This window comes from Typha latifolia, chromosome 10 (assembly GCF_019914945.1).
Source record: "Typha latifolia isolate L0001 chromosome 10, TyphaL0001v2, whole genome shotgun sequence".
Classification (NCBI taxonomy): Eukaryota; Viridiplantae; Streptophyta; class Magnoliopsida; order Poales; family Typhaceae; genus Typha; species Typha latifolia.
The window spans coordinates 4032016-4050462 of record NC_133095.1 but is presented as its reverse complement, the minus strand read 5'-3'; the positions used below and the strand labels follow the sequence as shown (position 1 = coordinate 4050462).

Here is an 18447-nt window from a genome sequence, read left to right as displayed (position 1 = left end):
AAATAAAAATTGCCCTCCGTTGGTTTTGTTTAAAATCAGATTTCCTCCGAAAATTTTATTTTAATTTTTCTATCCAAACTTAATAGAATAGAGAAAGTGCAAAAGTTTGGAAGGTAGACTGATAATTTGAAATTTACCCTCGATTTCATCGTTTAGATGTTGGTACTTGTATTTACTTATTATAAATAATAATACGTTTAATAATGAAGGCAAAGTTGTAAAATGGTGGAATAATCATAATGGTTTCACAAATGAATACTAAAATCAATACTTCTCAATTCGCACGAACAAAATCATACGTTATATTGACACAAAAAAATATAAATAGCACTCACTGTTATCAATAGCAGCAATGATAAACCACAAACAATAACAATAACAGCGATCTATGTGAAGTCCATCAACACAAACCGATTGAAACAAAGCACTATCTGCATCTTCTGATCGATCTATGGATCGTTCCCTCTAATTATTTCTTTGCACTAAGCACAATGGGCAGCACAATGACGAGGATAATAACGAGCAGTAGTATGATAGCAAAGCATGTCCACTTGCGTGAGTTCTTCTGGTGGTGCCTGGCCACCTGCAGCTGCTCTCTTCCCCTCTCTATGAAAGATCTTGCTCTTCCGACCTGGCTCTCAATGTCGTCCAGCTGCTCTCCCTGTGCCGCCACTAGCACCGCCATGTCCATGAAAACTTGCTGCAGCTCCAATAGGCTCCGCTCCAGCTGCTGGACCGCCCCGTGCCGCTCTTGGATCTCTGCCACCACATCCACCACCCTTCCCCGCCCCTGCTCCTCAATTGCCCTTTGTAAGAACCGCTCGCCCTCGCCCGTCGATATTAGGGTCTCCACCGTTGCCTCGTCTGCCTTTTCCCCGGTCACCGTGAAGTATCTATACCGATTTAACCCAAAAAACTTAAGCTATTAGATAATGAATTAGCAATGTATATAAAACTGTTAAGAATTGCTACATAAACAAGGACTAGTAAAAGGATTAAATCTCACCCTAATACCATATTAAGTAATCAATCAACATAAAAAGCACAAGTTGTTGAGTAATTTACAGTGCTTGATTGCGATTCACATTTCTAGCTTCAAAATGAAGATATTTAATTCATTCTCGCCACTATTTGACTCTATTACCATACTAGAAAACTAATTAACCTACAAAGATTAAAACTATACAGTCGATTGAGAATTCACATTTCATAAGATATCGGGTTATAAAGTTTCTCTAAGAAATTGTCTTCAAAATAAACATCAGTAATATGAGCAACATTCAAAATGTGAGCACTAGACCAAAAATTATACTTTTTTTAACATCAAAATTAAGACAGCATATCCAATTTCACCAGTATTTGACATTTTGATCAAGTTTATGAGAAACAAAAATCAAACGGATTTTTATTAGATAAAATTATGTAGATAAGCAATTGACCCAAAAATCTTGAGCTAAAAGTTACCTCCTTTCCACGGTCTCCCGGTACTCGGCGGCGATCTGCTTGCGAAGCTCGGCGAAGGACTCCATGGAGTCCTTGAGCTTCTTCCTGAGGCCGGCGACGACGGAGGTGCGGGTGCGGTCTGCGGACGATCCGGGCCCGCACCCTGGGAGGGCGCGGTTGGCGGCGTTGGCGCGGTCGAGGGACTCGAGGCGGAGCTTGATCAGCTTCGCCTTCTTGAGGGCGACCGCCACGTCGGCGTCCATCTGGGATCGGAGGGATCGAACTGCGGAGGCATCATGGAGCGTCTTCCCGGACTCGTTCAACTCCCGGAGGCGGAGCTGGATCCGCTCCACCTCCTTCAGCTCGTCCTTCAACCCCTCCACGTCCTCAAAGAACTTATCCAGGCTTGCTCCACCGGCGGGAGATCCCGCCGAAGTCATCTGTACGCCGCCGCCGGGATCGGAGGCGTCGCGCCGCCACGATCCGGAGAAGAGGTTGTTCATCTCTGCCTCTTTCTCCTCTCCTCTCTGTTGTTTCCTTTTTTGTTTTCTTTTAATCTTTTCTTTTCTTCTCCTCTAATATCGACGGAGAAAGGGAGGAGTAGGAGAATTTTAATTGAGGAATTGGGGACGAGATCGGAACGCGGGTTTGAATCGTTGGGTGGGAGAGACGACTCAAGTAGAAGAGATAAGCGATATTCTCACGCGGAATTTTTTTCTCGTAAGAACTAAGAAGCACTCCGTTGACTTGGTTGGGCGGCTTTTTGATCGACACCTTTTATTTTTCTTTTATTAGGTTAAAAGTTTGAAGAAATTCTTTTTACCTCCCTCCCTAACTTTTTCTCTTAAGTAATTTTCAAATAACACCCTATATTTTTGTTATTTTCTGATATCACCACACCCTATCTTTTAAGGATTTCGCTGTAATTTTCATATGATCACGTTGAGTTAAGTAAATCCAACTATTTTCAAATATAGGAGTATTAAAAAATTTCTAAGGATATTTTAGTTATTTAATTAATAGAGTTACTGTTTAAGCTTGCATAAAATAAGATTTGCTTCCATTGATATCGGTTTTGAGACTCATATATTATTTTTTATTTAGACTCTAAAAATAAATTTATATTATTAAAAAAAAGGTCATTTTTTTAAATCAAACTTTGAGTTCTTTTTAAACATTTTTGATGCTCTAATAATATCGTCTGCTATGTTTATATTCGTATTATAAAAAAAAATAAACTAAATTATATAAGCGAGTTATGCAGGTTTATCAAATAATTTATATTAGTGTGGTCATTTCTCCACAAAATCAAAATAAAGAAAAACACCCCATATTTTGCCTTTATTAATATTAAGGCCCGAAAACTCTTTCAACTAGTTTTCACCTGCCACAACTAATAGAAATATAGAATACAGAATATGTTTATTACTTTTAGAATAAGAATAAATAAATAAGTAAAATAAATTTAATTTGACCTTAAAATTTGAGTCTTTTTCTATGTTTTCTTTGAACCAGACAAATTTAATTAGTACTAAAGTCATTTTAACTCATAAAATAACTGTCCGGTAAGAAAGCTAATAGCATAGTATTTTTTTTTTAGTCACTAAAAATAATATATATATATATATATATATATATATGTCTTTTGATAAATTTTATAAAAAAAGGCGTGGGAAATAACTAATAGAGAATTTCATAAATCACACTATATTTTAGTATTTTATGTTCGCATCCTATTTTTAAAGATTGTATAACTCAATCCCTTATCTTTTCTATATAATTTTGTATTTAGCATGTTAATATTATTTTAACTAACTAATATTAATTAAATTGCTAAAATATTCTCACCATGTTCGCTGAAGCCACTACCTTCGCTCGTCTTTCTTCTTCTTCTAATCCCATAAGAAAAAATGAGTGAGAATAAGAAAATAAGAGAAGTCAAGAGTAATCTGAGTAGTTAAAAAAATATTTATTATATTATAATAAAATATCTATTTAGATTAATTTATAAAATTATCAAAAGACTAGCATGAATAATAGTTGATAAAATATAGGGTGTAATTTATAAAATAATCTATCAAATATAAGCTGTGAAATAAGCTAATCTTATTCGTCTTTAAAACAAAATAATTCGGAATGCGTGTGGGGGGATCAAGATTCAAGAAAGGCAGGCGTGGGAATATCATTTCTTTCCGAGGTGGGTCCCGCTTTTGAGTTCATCGTCTACCCCAGCGCTTTCCTGCCCTTCCACATTCAGCAATAATAATATCCAGTCATTAGAAGAAGATTGCCTGCGGTAGCGGATGCAGGAAGTTCCTGCACTCCATGTATTTGGGAAAGACTTTTCTAATTTGCCTTCATTACCGTCATCAGCAGACAGCAGTTGAAAGCAAAAATAATTTTTTATTTTTATTTAAAAAAAAAGGAATTTTTACACAATTGCCAGTGAAAACTTTTTAGATGCCATAATTTTATTAAGGATGGTTATGTAACCACTTTAGTCTAATGTAAATCATTTAAAATAAGTAATGGTGTAATTTAATATAGAATTAAGTATACATAGTAATTTGAAGGGTAAATTTAATTGTTATGCCTAAAATTAAACTATATTCGAACTTTTATTTATTGTTTTAAACTAATGTGAAATCGTTAATTTTTCTATCTAAATTGAATAGAGAAAATATAAATTATTATTAATAATCTTATTGTTCAAGTAAATATAAAATCTTTCAACGATGATTTTAAGATATCAAAAAAATTAAATTTGAATAATAGGATACTGTGAGTAAGTTTAGTGAAAGGAAAAGAACAATTTTAATATTTTAATATTTATTATGGCAGAAATTTTTTTCGGATAATTTCTTTTTACTCTCTCTATTAATTTTGGATAGAACAATTAATAATTTTATATTAGTCTAAATCATGGGGGAGAGGGGAAAAATGTTATAAATGAAAGTTTAGAGAATAGTTTAGTTTTAGATAAAAACTAATGGGGGTAAATGTAATTTAATCCAAACTTTTACAACCATGCTAAAAGATATTCCAACAGAGCTCCCTTTAAATCTATCTATAATGACATTTTTAAAATAGCCAATAATGTTAGTAAATAATTATTATATTTTAAAGAATATAGCAACAATTACAACATTGGGAGAAGAATTCAATGCCACGTAGACCAATGCAGCAAAAGTCTGCAAATGGGGTTGTAGTCGTTGCCGTCTCTCTCTCTACATTGACTCAATTCTTTGGATGACCAGCCTACTCTCCCACATGATGCATGTGATAAGATTACAGCAACTATAACTCTATAAGCATCTTAGTATATATAAAAGAATTCTATAAGAAAAGAATAAAAAAAAATAGAGTTATTGATTCTGGAAACCAAGTTGTGTTTCTTATAAGATAAATCTGACGGTTGACTCACAGAAGTAAGCACTACAAATAAATTGTTCTTTGGGGGAAAAAATATCTTAAAAATTCAACATGGTTCAAAATAATTTTAAGGGAGATTTGACCAAAATAAAAACCTATATTATGAACTCTTTCTGCTTTGAAATTTGAATCCTATCTTTTTTTTTCAAAAAAAAAAAAGCCTTTGTTGAGAGAACAGTCTAAATAATCATTGGCATAAGAAGAATTTGAAATTAAAAATATAAGTATTAGAAAAAGAAAGGGTTGAAACAAAAATTATGTGACCATTAAGAGTAAAACCAGTACACATGAGTTCATTCTGGTCATTGATGAAAGTAACTTAAATTTTTTTATAATATCACTTCGATAAAGTTAGAATATTTGTTTTTAGATTAAGGTTAAGTTAGTTAAAATTAACCCAAGGTTAAACAGTTGTTTTTTCCCCTAAAGAATGGTTTGAACTAGAAAAAATTTACAATGTAGGATCCAAAGATAAATGGATAGATTTGTTACCTTATCCTTTTCCCCTAAATTTGGATGATTCATACGATTTGTAGTTTAATAAGAAGTTTTGCAACTCTTCAATTAATCTAAGATGACCCTTAATCTAGTTCAAGGCTATGTATTCTCAGAAGAAAAAAAATCTAGTTCCAGGCTGTCAAGTGTCAACTCTAGAGAGCAAATTGCCACCTCAAACACTTGTAGATAATTTAGATTATCCATTAAATTCTAACACTTTAAACTGCTCAGATAAGAGGCTCTCATCCACCTTTTAGCCTCCTCAGTTCACTTGTGAAATATAAATAGCTTCCTTCTACAATAAACCTCTTTATTCTAGTGTAATAATTAAATAAAAACTTAGTTTCTTCTAAAATACCAATTTATTATTCTCTTTCATCTCATTCCATACAACTTTTAAAAATTAATTTAATAATAACTCAAACTTATTATTTTATCCCTAGATTAGATAACACCTAATTACTACTTCTACTTTACACCCAATCAAAGGTAGTTTTATTATTTGGTTAAAAATATCACCGATTTCTAATACAAATTTACTATTCTTCATTACTTTACTATCAACTTTATATCATGTCAAATATAATTAGTATTTCTCGTACTAGTATTCAAGTAAACAATAAAATAGCTTATACTAATATTAACTCTCTTCTTATGGTATTAAAAATTAGAATGCTTCTTCTAAAATTAGCCTTATTCCACAAATGAACGGGAAAGTTTCTAATCGAATATTCTTGATAAAGAAGAACAATGAAGTTTGTTTATGTAAGTACTAACCTTTCTTTCACATTCTCCAGCTGAAATTGACAAATTGTGGAGCTGCATTCAGGAAAAGGCAAGGCAAAAACTTCATCCTGCAAAAAAATTCATCCAAAATCCAAAGAAAGCACCTTAACTTATTATAGCAAGCAAAGATTTCAATCTTCAGAGTACAATTTACTGAATAAAGCAATCATAACACCTTCAAGTGCATACAGGAGTAAGGAGACTACAATATATGGAAGTACTTGATGACCAAGATTGGCAAAAATATAATGTTTCAGCATAAAGCAAAACAAGCATAAACATTCATCCTGAAATGAACTTGACGAATCCAGTAATATTGAACAACTACCAACCTCATATAAGTCATAAAGTGAAACATATATGCACTACCTACATGATTGACAATCTGCGCAATTTCCAGATTCATTGCTGATTAAAAACACAAGAAGATAAAACCTTGCACCTGCTTCAGTGGATCTGCTTCCTTTGCCCCTTATTTTCTTGGATACACATAATCAGGTAACTCATACAAGATTACAAGATTGGATCAATAAAAAGTTAGCCAGTTTTTCTCATACTATTAGTAATAGAAAGTTGGTAAAGCTCCACAAAAGCTCACACTCTATTTGCATTAGTTAAATTAACTCAAAAATCATAGATAGAAAATTAGTCAAACAAACTATACCTAATTGTCACTTTACTTCGAGATAAGAAGAAATCTCAGAAGAGCGACGAAGAAAGATCAGCACCAAACAATACCAATCTGAGCTGCTCACTTCAGTTTTATATTCATATAGGTTCTAAACTTCATTCAGCATTTCAAGTATCAGTACATTCAATGAAATACTTTGAGACTTACAATGGCCATGTCTGGTCGGATAACTGTGCTGCTGCTGAAATAAAGGTTGCTCATAGGGTCTACCTGAAGAAAAATGGACCACCAAAGATGGCACCGATTGACCATCCACAGTTGTCACATCCATTGGTTTTTCAGATGAACTTATGCAGAATATTTGAAGGGCATGCCAATCTCTGCAGAAAGTTTATTTTCTGCTAACAAGGGGCTCTCCGACCTTTCAGGCTCTTAGGAATGCAAGATCTTAGTCTAATATATACAATTTATACAATATATGCTCCCAGTTAATTATAATCCAGAATCTAAAAGGAAACATATACAATCTTTTGTACTTCTCATATCACTGAATTTCAAGAATTTACAGTATGAGCTCCCACTAATTTAGGTTCTCAAAGGTAAGATTACTGCAAGCTTAGGCCCATTTTCAATGAGACAGTTTCCAGAATTGAATTCACATCACAAGACAGAAGGGGTAATGCCTAACCACTAAGTTAATCGGCAATCTCAATTTCAAGAATTGATTATTTTGTCCTTCTACAAACTTGTTGGTTCTTCCAGCACCGGCACCAGCACCACATCATGACTTTATCCTTTACAGAAAGTGAGGTTTCTGAATTCATAAGCCTCCATCAAACTTTTCTGTTTCCCCAGCAAGTACACCAGGATCCTCAATCCAATCTCCTGCACTGTTATTCCTTCCATCCAAGTATATTGGATCATAATCATCTGTCATATTGGACTTACTTCCCAATGTCATCATTTGCCTAGAGAAGGTCAGGAGCTTTGTATCAGAAATACTGGCTTGATTACATTATTATATTTTTAGATCAAGGGGAAAAAATTGTTGCTTTTATAAGTATACCTTTGTTGAAGATGCAGGTTATAGTGCACAAAAATAAGATCATTGAACCTCTCATTCTCCAATCTGTTTTTATTGGAGTTTTTACATTCATTCATAGTCCAAGATCTCCCGGATGTTGCTATGCTGCATGTCTGGCTTAAAATCCTAACAGCAAAGCGTTGGAGGTCAGGGTAGTCTGATGAATAGAGTAACCACCACGTAGCTGGATTTGACATTACATAAAAAGTTAAAAGTTGACCAGTGCATCACTGTGAGACCAAAAATCATTCAGAAATCTCGATTTCGCTGAGGTTTGCTAGCTACTTTAATAAAATGAGTCAACTCACCTGGGAAGAGTGATTCTCTACCCCTTATTGCCACAGGGCGACTAAAATCTCCCACAGCATCTTCATAGAATGCTTTATGTCTCGTAATGTTATCTTGGGCTGCCAAATCATATTCTAGAGTCTCAATGCAGTCGAGTAAGCCTTTTTGTATTACATTATTGATAGAAAAGCTGGGGTTATAGTATGTGGATGGATTAAGATAATAAGCAGCAGCATGGAGGGGGCTATGGAGCTCAGTGCATACATTGTCAATGACTTCCAAGTATGGCGTATATTCATACTCCTTGTTATCAAAAGCTGATATGATTTTTCTCTTTGCCTTTTCCATTGCATCAAATAGATAACCCATAGAGGGTCTATCTTCGCTATCCAATATGCCAAGAACTGCAATGAGAGGCTTTGAGACCTTCACAATTTTCATACAAGATATCCAAAACTGTAGATCCAACACTATTTCAGTTACATCGATGCCTGCTCTTTGCCTAGAGAAGGATGAATTCTCCCAATAATTACTAGTAAACATTTGATGAAGGGAGTCCCTGAAAAGGAGAATATTCTCAACTGTACAAAATTTCATTACAAATTCTGTCATGGCGGGCTGAATTATATCCCTTCCATCAGTTCTCTTTTTCAATAATTTAAGAAGCCATTCATTGTTATATATGAACTGACATATTCTTTTTGCCTTTGCCAGTACCTTTTTCACTTCATCCATATCAGCGAAGCACTTAAGCATCAGGTCGATGCAATGGTTTGCACAAATACTTGAAAAGAAGGTCTTGTGCCTATTCATTAGTATCCTTCCTGCAGCTTTATATTGAGGTTCACTATCAGTCAAAAAATTTACAACATTATGAGGGCCGACATCTTGAATAATTTCATCAAACAAACAAACCAATTCTTCTGTGGTATTCTCAATGTCAGATGCATCAACTGACTTAAGAAACACGGTGCCCTTTGGGCAATAGACATAGAAGTTGAGCATAGTTCGACCAGCTCTATCTCTCCACCTATCAACCATGATAGTGCAACCTGTACTTTCCCATGATCTTTGAAGTTCTTTACAAACTTCAGATACATCATGGACACATCTCTTCAGTAATTTGCCTCGTAATGAATGAAAAGATGGCATTTTGTACCCAGGCCCTGCTGCAGCTATTGCATCAGCCACTTTCTGAAAAAAAGATGAATTTGCTGCACTGAACGGTATCCCCACATCATACATGAATTTTGCAATGGCAAGATCAGCTTGATCTATGCTTTCTTGAGAAGCAACTGAAAATCGTAATGTAGACTGAGGTCTCAGTGAAGCATTTAGAACATGCATTTTATTTCTGACACTCTTACAAGAAGTACCTTCATCCTCCTCTCTTCTTCTTTTAGCAGAAGAATCTCCTGCAGAAGTTGCATTAGAAGTATCATCATTATACCCTTCTCTGCTACGCTCAATCGAACTTTTAGCACCCTCTGGTTCCTTCTGCTTTTTTAACCTCTCTAAAACCCTAAACCCCAGATGTTGTTGCATTTGTGCTTTTACATCTTCAGGTACACTCTCACATGGAGCTATATTACCTCTTTCTCCTGCTAAATGTTGCTTAAGACGAGAAATACCTCCTCCTAAGATTACCTTAAGGCAATATTTGCACTGTATCTTTTGTCGGTCCCCTTTTACCATCATTCCATGTGACCATCCAATGTCGGAGGCTCTACGAGGTGCAGAAGCCTTTAAATTTTGGAAACAATAAGCAATTGGCAAGTGAAAACAAGGTTATATAGGATAAATCATAAAACAAACTAAATGGACAACCGAGTAATAGAGCAGTGTCAACTCCGTACTCGCTCAGTCTTGCATGGAATGCTAGAAAAGGCGTCAAAGAACTCCCTTGTCCCAACCATTAAGTGTTGGTCTGCTGATTTAGGAGCTGCACCGTGACAAAAAATGAAGTAATTATGATAAATTGGAAACACGAACAAATCATGCATCATTATAATCTTGAATATATACAACAAATAACTGAAGCAATTAACAGAAGCCAAAAGACAGCTTCTGACTTCTGACCTCATCCGTTATTTGATCTTTAATTTATGCATCAATCGAAAGAAAAATAACTCCTGTGGCATGAAACAATGTCTTGCCATGGTCTATGCATCAAATATATTGAAATTTCTAACAGTTGTTTTGAGAATGTCGAATTCAGCTTATAGGTACCTCCATAAAGCTGCACAAAATAAGACTAGCCAAAATCCAAATAATTATTTTTCTCTCTGGGAAACTTTAGTATTTCAGATCACTGCTAACATAGTGAAAAATCCCATATGATGGTCCATCATTAATTACTTTATATTACTATTCAAGGACCATGAAACTTTGAAGATTATCAAGAGAAAAATGAGGCCTCACCAAAAGATCAAGGATAATTAGATAGTCAAACCATGAAGTCTAAGAAAGGCCCGTCACTAGATAATATTCTAGGATCTGTAAAGATAATCTTAATAGATTTGATCATGGATGGACTTATGATATCTGTTTCTTTTCCTCAGTTGCAATTGGCAATAAATTATTATGCTTGCTTTTGCAATTATGTTTTTTTTACCACATAAACAAGTCAGCATATACGACCAAGAAAGCCTATAGAGAATATTGGACTATGGGATAAAAAAGAGAACTTTGTTGCATGTAAGAGATGCAAAAGGACGAAAAGATATTTCTAGATATTAAACCTAAAGGGTAATGGTGAGAGAATATTCTACTTATTTTGTGGATTGGTATCATGTACATCTTTTAAGTTTTAACTATGTTAGGACATCTTGAATGTCTAACAAGTAACATGCTTATTACTATATTTGAGATATTGGTCACTGTTTTCTTATTCGTTTATTTAACAAATGCTCTTTATGGCCCAAGTCTCATAATTCATTTTAGAATAAAGATAAAACAATGAACACCTTTACATTTTACCATTTAATCCCAATACTATCAAGATATCTTAATGCAAAATAGATTTGTGATAAAAGATAATGAGCATTGAAAAAGAATAAGTAAACTACTACTCAAAGGATCATAAACATAATAAATAAATGAAGCCTCTAAAACTACTAGTAAAAGATCTCATTAAGATTCTAGCATAGTGCAAAAAATGAAACGAGGAGGAGAATAGTGAAGTATTGGTGTCATACAGTGAACCTTTGCTTTGTGAAGTGCCAGAAGTTCTTGTCTAGCATTTGATTCATCTGGATCTGATCCCTCTGACTCCAGATTATCATTCAAAGGCTGTCGCAATACAAGAGATCCAACTTTCGCCCTTCTTTGTTTCTTCTCATTTGCTTTCCTCGGCTTTGACATGGCCAGATGCTTCTTTATTGTCTCTCTTACTTCCTTGGGGACAGCCTCACAGCCTTTAATCTCCCCTCTTTTGCTTGCTAAATGCTTCTTGAATCGTGTGATACCCCCAATCATTGTGCGGTGGCAATAGTTACACTGCACATGGTGTCTTTGGCCCCCAATCATTGTACCATGCTGCCATCCTATGTCCAACTGACGAGGCATTGAGGATACCCAAATCTCAAGTTAGTTATCCAGGTGTTGATAATAGCAACCTGTAGAACAGCAATATAGCATATAGTAGGCAAAGGGACAAGGATGTTAGCACCTTAATCTTGCAGGAAAAAAAACATGGAAGCATATTAAAATCAAAGGCGCCACTTTAGCTATCAAAGATTCAAAATAATTGAAAAGCCTCTTGTTTTGATTTTAAAAACTTTTTATTACTTAACTTAGTTAACATCTCAAAAAAGGCATCTAAACTCGAAATGCTCAAAAATGACAAAGTAGCTTTTCTCAGTATTTGTTTCTATAATTGTATCTTAAAACTACCATTCCCTGTTAGAGTGATTGGTGAATTATCATAGTATCAGAGCAGTGAGTTATCATAGTGTCAGAGCAGAAGGTCCTCACATCAAATCTATCTATCATTTAAAATATAAAACCTCTATCCATTTAATCCAAGTCCACCTCGAAACCAATCCAAGTAACATATGCCTTGATACATCAAAACTCAACAATAATAACCCAGTAAGTTTAAGCTCAATAGTGTATATCTCAATCTTTTCCACTTTCTATGTTACTCCACGCCAACAAATCCCTTATCCTAAAATTGCTCGACGATAAGATCATCAACTATCTCAACAAATTAGGAATAGAAGGAGATCACTTTCAAAGAATCCAGCAAACGCAGGGTTCAATTACTCCTTTTTGGCCTCTTTGGTTTTCAAAACTAAAGAACAAATGCTTAATTGAAATGCTAAAAGCATAGTATCTTATCTCGTCGAAGAATACCTATTCCTCACCGTCGTAACGCGAAAGACGATGCCCGGATCGGGCGGCCGATTTGGTTGGTAGCGTTTCTGGCGAAGCGTTCAATTTGAGGGGAAACGGCCGGTTCCGATACGTTGATTTGAGGGGGGACTTGGTTTAACGCGACGAGAGGGAGTGGGAGAGAGATGGAAGTCGCGGATCGTAACGGAAGATGAGGTGTCGCATTCGGGATGGGGTGCCGTTTCGTGTCGGGGGATTCCCGTGATTTGGTCAAAAGTGACAGTGTGGGGGTGGGGAGGGAGCGGAGCGCAGCGGCACTGCTACAATGACGCTGGAGACGCAGGCAGGCACTTTGCGTGTCGTCTTGTTCTATGTCATGTGACATTGTAACCGATATTTCGCTTTGTAACGTTCTTTCGAGTTTATATTAATGGTGTTACATAATAGTGTTGAATAGTGGGATCTCTTCTTATAATTCACATAGAGTTTAACTAAGTACAAAAATACCTACTGTGTTCTTACGTGGTACATTTTTACTTGTTAGTTCTACTAACAACCGTCATTTTTCATGTATTACTATTTTACATCGAAAGATATCTTTAATCATTAAAAAAAAAGAGAAATCGAGAACAATTTCAATGCCAGTGGACACGTAGGTAGGAATAGTATGCATATGTATGCACGTCAACGTTCTAACTTTAGAGCATACCATCAGATGTCTTTTAGAGCGTACCATCAGATGCCTATCCAATGTCCAAACAGAGATTCTAGATTTATCCTTCCTTCAATATTTTATTTTCTTTATAATCAACTCTAGTAAAGTTAGTAGTTACATTTCCTATAATAAAAAAAGTTATGGGTTCGACTCTAACCTTAAATAATATTATAAAAAAATTATTTAAAAATTTTATGGTTTGGCTCGATTCGGTTGATAGCTCGGATGAATAGCTCGACAGCGCGACAGTTTAGAGTAGATCTCAACGACGTTTGATTCGGAGTAATTATTCGACGACGCATATAGCTTAAAGCCTATACTAGACAGCTAAAAATTTAGTGGAACATAAGTGACTGTATCTAAAAAGGGTTGATCTTTTATCCAGCTTATACATATTAACCTTCCGGTTCATAAATTATCAAAAAAAAAAAAAAACATTTCATTGTCCTTTTCCTGTTATTTTCTAGGTAGCTCTTCATTCTGCCAAATTTATTTGTAGGAAAAGAAATTGCTGCTGCAGCTAAATTTCAAATACGGAAATACTCTGGGCAGTAGTTGCAGTCTTAAGCTTAAGTAAAGCAGATTCTAACAAAAATTTGAACATGTTAAGTATCCAATAGCCTAATTTTTTATAAGGACATGGCATGATACAAGTAACTGTGAATACAACGTAATTTCGTCGAAATAAACATCTTTAGATATAAATAGCAAGAATTATCCTCAAACTTAATAGTATTTAAAAACAATTAACTCCAAGTCACAACCTAATCATAAGATAGCTACAAACGTTGAAGTGACACTGCATAATAAAATTTTCATTCATGAAGAAAAGAGTACCGCGATCTTTCATGCCAAGAAAGAAAAATAAATTGTGGAATGCCCTTTCTATTGGCAGAGCTGCTCAACTGCTGCCACAATCTGTGGTGGCTGCACCACAGTCCAATCCTCCAGAGTTCCTGCATATGGTGTCGGCACATCCTGCGATGACAGGCACATGATCGGTGCATCCAAGTAGTCCCAGAAGTTGTCGATGATCGCTGACCTCAGGCTGGCGCCAATTCCACCAGTTCGCATGCACTCCTCCACTATCAGCACCCGGTGCGTCTTCTTGATTGAGTTCCCTATGGTGTAGAGATCAAATGGCTTCAGAGACCTGATATCAATAACCTCGGGGTCGTAACCCTTGTTCACCAATGTCTTGGCAGCCTGCATAACATGATATCTCATGCGTGAATACGTGAGGATGGTTACGTGCTCCCCAGGACGAACCATTTCTGCTTCCTCCAAACAAAGCACATATTCTTCGTCAGGAATCCTCTCCTTCAGATTATACAAAAGGACGTGTTCAAAAAGCACTACAGGATTCTCGCTCCTTATGGCAGCTTTCATCAGCCCCTTGGCATTGTAAGGGGTTGAGCAGGCAACCATTTGCAGTCCTGGAATCGACTGGAAGTATGATTCCAGACGTTGGGAGTGCTCTGCTCCTAGCTGCCGACCTACACCTCCAGGCCCTCGGATAACTATTGGGATCTTGAACTGACCGCCAGAAGTGTAGTGAAGCATGCCACAATTGTTTGATATCTGATTGAAAGCCAGCAGGAGAAAACCCATGTTCATTCCTTCAACAACTGGTCTTAATCCCATCATTGCAGCACCAATTCCCATTCCTGTGAAGGAGTTCTCAGCAATGGGAGTGTCAAGAACCCTGAGATCTCCATACTTTGTTGCCAAACCTTTGGTTACCTTGTAAGAGCCTCCATAGTGACCAACATCTTCACCCATGACACAGACTCTAGGATCACGGTCCATCTCTTCTTCCAGTCCCTCACGAAGTGCCTCAAATAACAAGAGCTCATGGCTGGGTATGAAAGGTATAGATGCAATTAGAAGTCGAAACATGACCACAGCATATAGCATGTAAGACAAAAGAATAGAGCATTTTATTATAATGATTAGACAGTGATAAATAATAATAGCATCATGTAGTAGAGTCTGACATTAAATTTTCAAAATAAACAGGGAGCGACAACCATATCTACAACTTCACATCTCTTCTTCTTTTTTTCATTTCTTGTGGAACTATATGTAATTCACATCTGGCTCTAAAACAATACCACTTTTCACACGTTGAGCTGATTAACAGATCAATTAACAAATTCTACTTGTTAATGAATCCACATGAGAAAGTGAGAAACTAAACCAAAAGATATAGATGAATTGAGCAAACTAAGAAATGTGATATATAGTTAACTTCAAACCAATACTAATGAACTAATACTGAATCAGCCACACTGAATCTAATCGTTATAAGTCTTATAACCAATGTTAGACCAAGATGAGGGATAATCACAACTTCACAGATTCTTTGGGACTAAACCCCACGGCTGACTTACAACAAATGCTTTACTATCGAATAAGAAAAGTCTAAAAGTATTGCACTGGATAAGCACCACAAGTTTATGACATGCTCTTAGAACAACCTTACAGAAATTGAAGAAAGATTACAACATTTTGCTCAACTGGAACTGTATCACATTCTCCATACTAAACTACTAAAGTACAATTTCAAATAGGAAAACATTAAAAAAAAGGCATGAATGAAAAAAGTAAATACTGGTCAGGTAGTTCCATAATGATTAGGAAAGGTCTAAGAAGGAAGAGCATGTTGTTTCCTGACATAAAGGATTAAGTAATAATACCATTTTGTTCCTTGATTTACGCATTAATATTGAATTAGCCTAGTATGTGAGCCATATATATAACCTCTCCCTTCCTAAGATCACCAGGATGGAAGTATCTCGCTGCAATTGTTTAGACTGCCTGAGCTTTCCATGAGAATATCTCACTTAGATAACAGTCAGGTCCAGACCCATAAATTTCATTAGGAAGATAAAATGAGAATGCTATCCACATTAGACAGCTTAGAACGGGATAAAAAGATTGCATGGGATGTCGATCAAATTGGCCTAATTATTAGAGTCTCTTGGATTGAAAAATATGGAGAAATTGATGATAAAAGAATCATAGAAAAATTAGATAATGGCTACTTCCTAGTACACAACTAAGCCATCGTTACCTCAAGCTAGTTGGGTATTTGAATCTAATCGATTAATAGGTAATCAATAACTCAATGTTTAAATTTGGGTTGGGAGAAAGAGAGAGAGAGAGAGAGAGAGAGAGAGAGAGAGAGAGAGAGAGACTTGAGTGCATGTAGAACATATTAGACTTGGAGATCTCTTACCCATGGGATCTTTCAAGGTGCGATTCAAAGCGACAAAGTAGAAATTGGGGAAAAGGTAGTACTAAGATATCATGAAATCAGCAGATTCTTTCTCAGAGTGTATTTTACATGAACATAGAACTAAAGAAAGCAATGTCTAGCTGGGAAAAACAATAAGAGGAGCATAAAGGAAGATTAATTTTTATATGAAATGAAGCAATTCTTGAAGACATAACATTACCCTAATCCCGGATAACATGGTGCAATTTTATAGTACATTCATGAATGATGCAATATGCTTTTGGTGCATCAAAAAGAGCTATGGCAATCATCATTGTTCTAAACTGTGATTCATCTAACTGCATTTGCTGCTGCATATGTGGTTCCCTAGCTGCTCCAGCTTGGGGTTTGGCGACGTGTATATGCGGTTGGCCAAACAACATAAAGTAGGCATAACATGCCTACTTTATGGCCAAATGCTACTATCATAAAGTAGGCATAACATGCCAATTACTAACTATATTAACGCTAATCCTTAAAAAGCATGTCCAGTCTGGAGCAGACATCACTTTCAAACACGTGTACTCGTGCAGACAAAGGAGGGCAGTTAACACAGTGACACTTTGGTTGACAAGTCATGAATGAGGGGCTTTTTGATGTTGAGGGTTTTTTTTTTCCTGTTATGAGTATTTTAGTCTTTGTCATTTTAGGATTTGCCTATACAAAATCTTGTTATCTTATCATTTGAGGTTAATAAATATTTTAAGATATTGATATTATCTACTCTCTTTTGTTGGTGGATTCCAACACCCCACTGGTGGATTCCGCAGATTTGTCATTTGTTTTGTTTCATGTACCATTGTTCTGCATCACAATCTCTACGTTTCTTATTTTGACTGTATACTATTTCATGATCTACCAAACAGCTTCCTGCATTGACAAGCTTGGTTCTTGCACTACTTCTCTTTTCTTTATTTACAGGTTTACATTCTTTAAGTTGTGGACATGTTTTACTAATTCTAATGCGGCTATTGCACCTGCTTACGTGGTACCTCCACTGCCAACATATAGCACTACCTTTTCAAATATTGACAACTAGAAGTACTGTACAGCCAATGCAAAATGATCATGTAAAAAACTTACATAAGTACACATTTTTTAAACCTCCAGATCCTAAAACTCTTATAAGTCACTATGAAGGAAATGACAAAAGCAAAGGCCAAGTCCACAATTTTAACAAGCAAATTTAAAAAATAAAGAAAGTGAAAAGGCAAGCAGCTCTGCAAGCATTGAGTACGAAACAAAAGCTTACCCGGATTTGGAGGCTGTTGAACTCGCAGGTGCTTCAGCTTTTGCCTACGTAAACAGATTAAAATTCAAACTCAGTAGATGGATTAAATAAGGAGAGGAAAACCGCTCGAATACATTGAGAAGCATAAACACTAAACTCTAGTTCCATTAGCATCAAAAGAATTTGATTGCATGAAGGGGCTCGAATCTAACCGCAACCGCATTCGCGATCAGATTTCCTCCTCGAGGACTCGCAGAAAACCCACCGGAGATCCTTCCGTCGGATCTGACCACCAAAAAACCTCCTTTCCTTCCTGAAAAAGAGCAGAAGGCGAACAGAGAACCTTAGATCCATTCCAGCAAAGCTAAACGAAAGCAGGTAATCGCGATCATAACATCCGATTCTACCGAGATCCGGCGATAGGAACAGAACCTGCGGGCGATCTGATAAGAGATCCGGGGCGGGACTTCCCGGAAGTGACGAGATTGGATGGAGACGAAACAAGTGCCGCCATTTGCAGAGCCGCTGCCATCCTCGAAGCTGCACGAGATCGAGAGATGGAGATCGAGATGGGGAGAGAGAGAGAGAGAGAGAGAGAGAGAGAGAGGTGCGGATTTATATAAAGGAAGAGGGTTAGGGGTTGGAAGAGCGTTGGGGTTTGGCGGAAACAACGATGTTGGAAGGTTGAAGAGCGCTTTTAATCCACTTGTTTCTCCCTCAGCAT

At 36.1% G+C, this 18447-nt stretch overlaps 3 protein-coding genes across 8 annotated transcripts; all 3 read right to left on the bottom strand.

The window, feature by feature from the left end:
• Positions 1-278: 278 nt before the first annotated feature.
• LOC140796845 (syntaxin-121) lies at positions 279-2203 on the bottom strand. Its single transcript, XM_073149990.1, has 2 exons — positions 1465-2203; positions 279-893 (listed from the first exon to the last, which is right to left on the bottom strand). The coding sequence occupies exons 1-2, from the start codon at positions 1944-1946 to the stop codon at positions 470-472; spliced, it is 906 nt and encodes a 301-aa protein (XP_073006091.1). The 5' UTR covers positions 1947-2203; the 3' UTR covers positions 279-469.
• A 5106-nt stretch (positions 2204-7309) lies between these two features.
• On the bottom strand, positions 7310-12867 carry LOC140797015 (uncharacterized). 6 transcript variants are annotated; one of them, XM_073150268.1, is made up of 6 exons: positions 12519-12867; positions 11360-11779; positions 10019-10104; positions 8183-9905; positions 7857-8058; positions 7310-7758 (listed from the first exon to the last, which is right to left on the bottom strand). In XM_073150268.1, exons 2-6 carry the CDS (start codon positions 11727-11729, stop codon positions 7611-7613), a joined length of 2529 nt encoding a protein of 842 aa, XP_073006369.1. In that variant the 5' UTR covers positions 11730-11779; positions 12519-12867; the 3' UTR covers positions 7310-7610. The 6 variants fall into 6 exon arrangements, with proteins under 6 accessions (XP_073006369.1, XP_073006370.1, XP_073006372.1 ...); XM_073150269.1 differs by having other exon boundaries at positions 12530-12867; XM_073150271.1 differs by having other exon boundaries at positions 11360-11717; positions 12530-12867.
• Positions 12868-13886: 1019 nt separating this feature from the next.
• Positions 13887-18447, bottom strand: LOC140796773 (pyruvate dehydrogenase E1 component subunit beta). Its single transcript, XM_073149883.1, has 4 exons — positions 18156-18447; positions 17936-18036; positions 17745-17788; positions 13887-15070 (listed from the first exon to the last, which is right to left on the bottom strand). Exons 1-4 carry the CDS (start codon positions 18253-18255, stop codon positions 14098-14100), a joined length of 1218 nt encoding a protein of 405 aa, XP_073005984.1. The 5' UTR covers positions 18256-18447; the 3' UTR covers positions 13887-14097.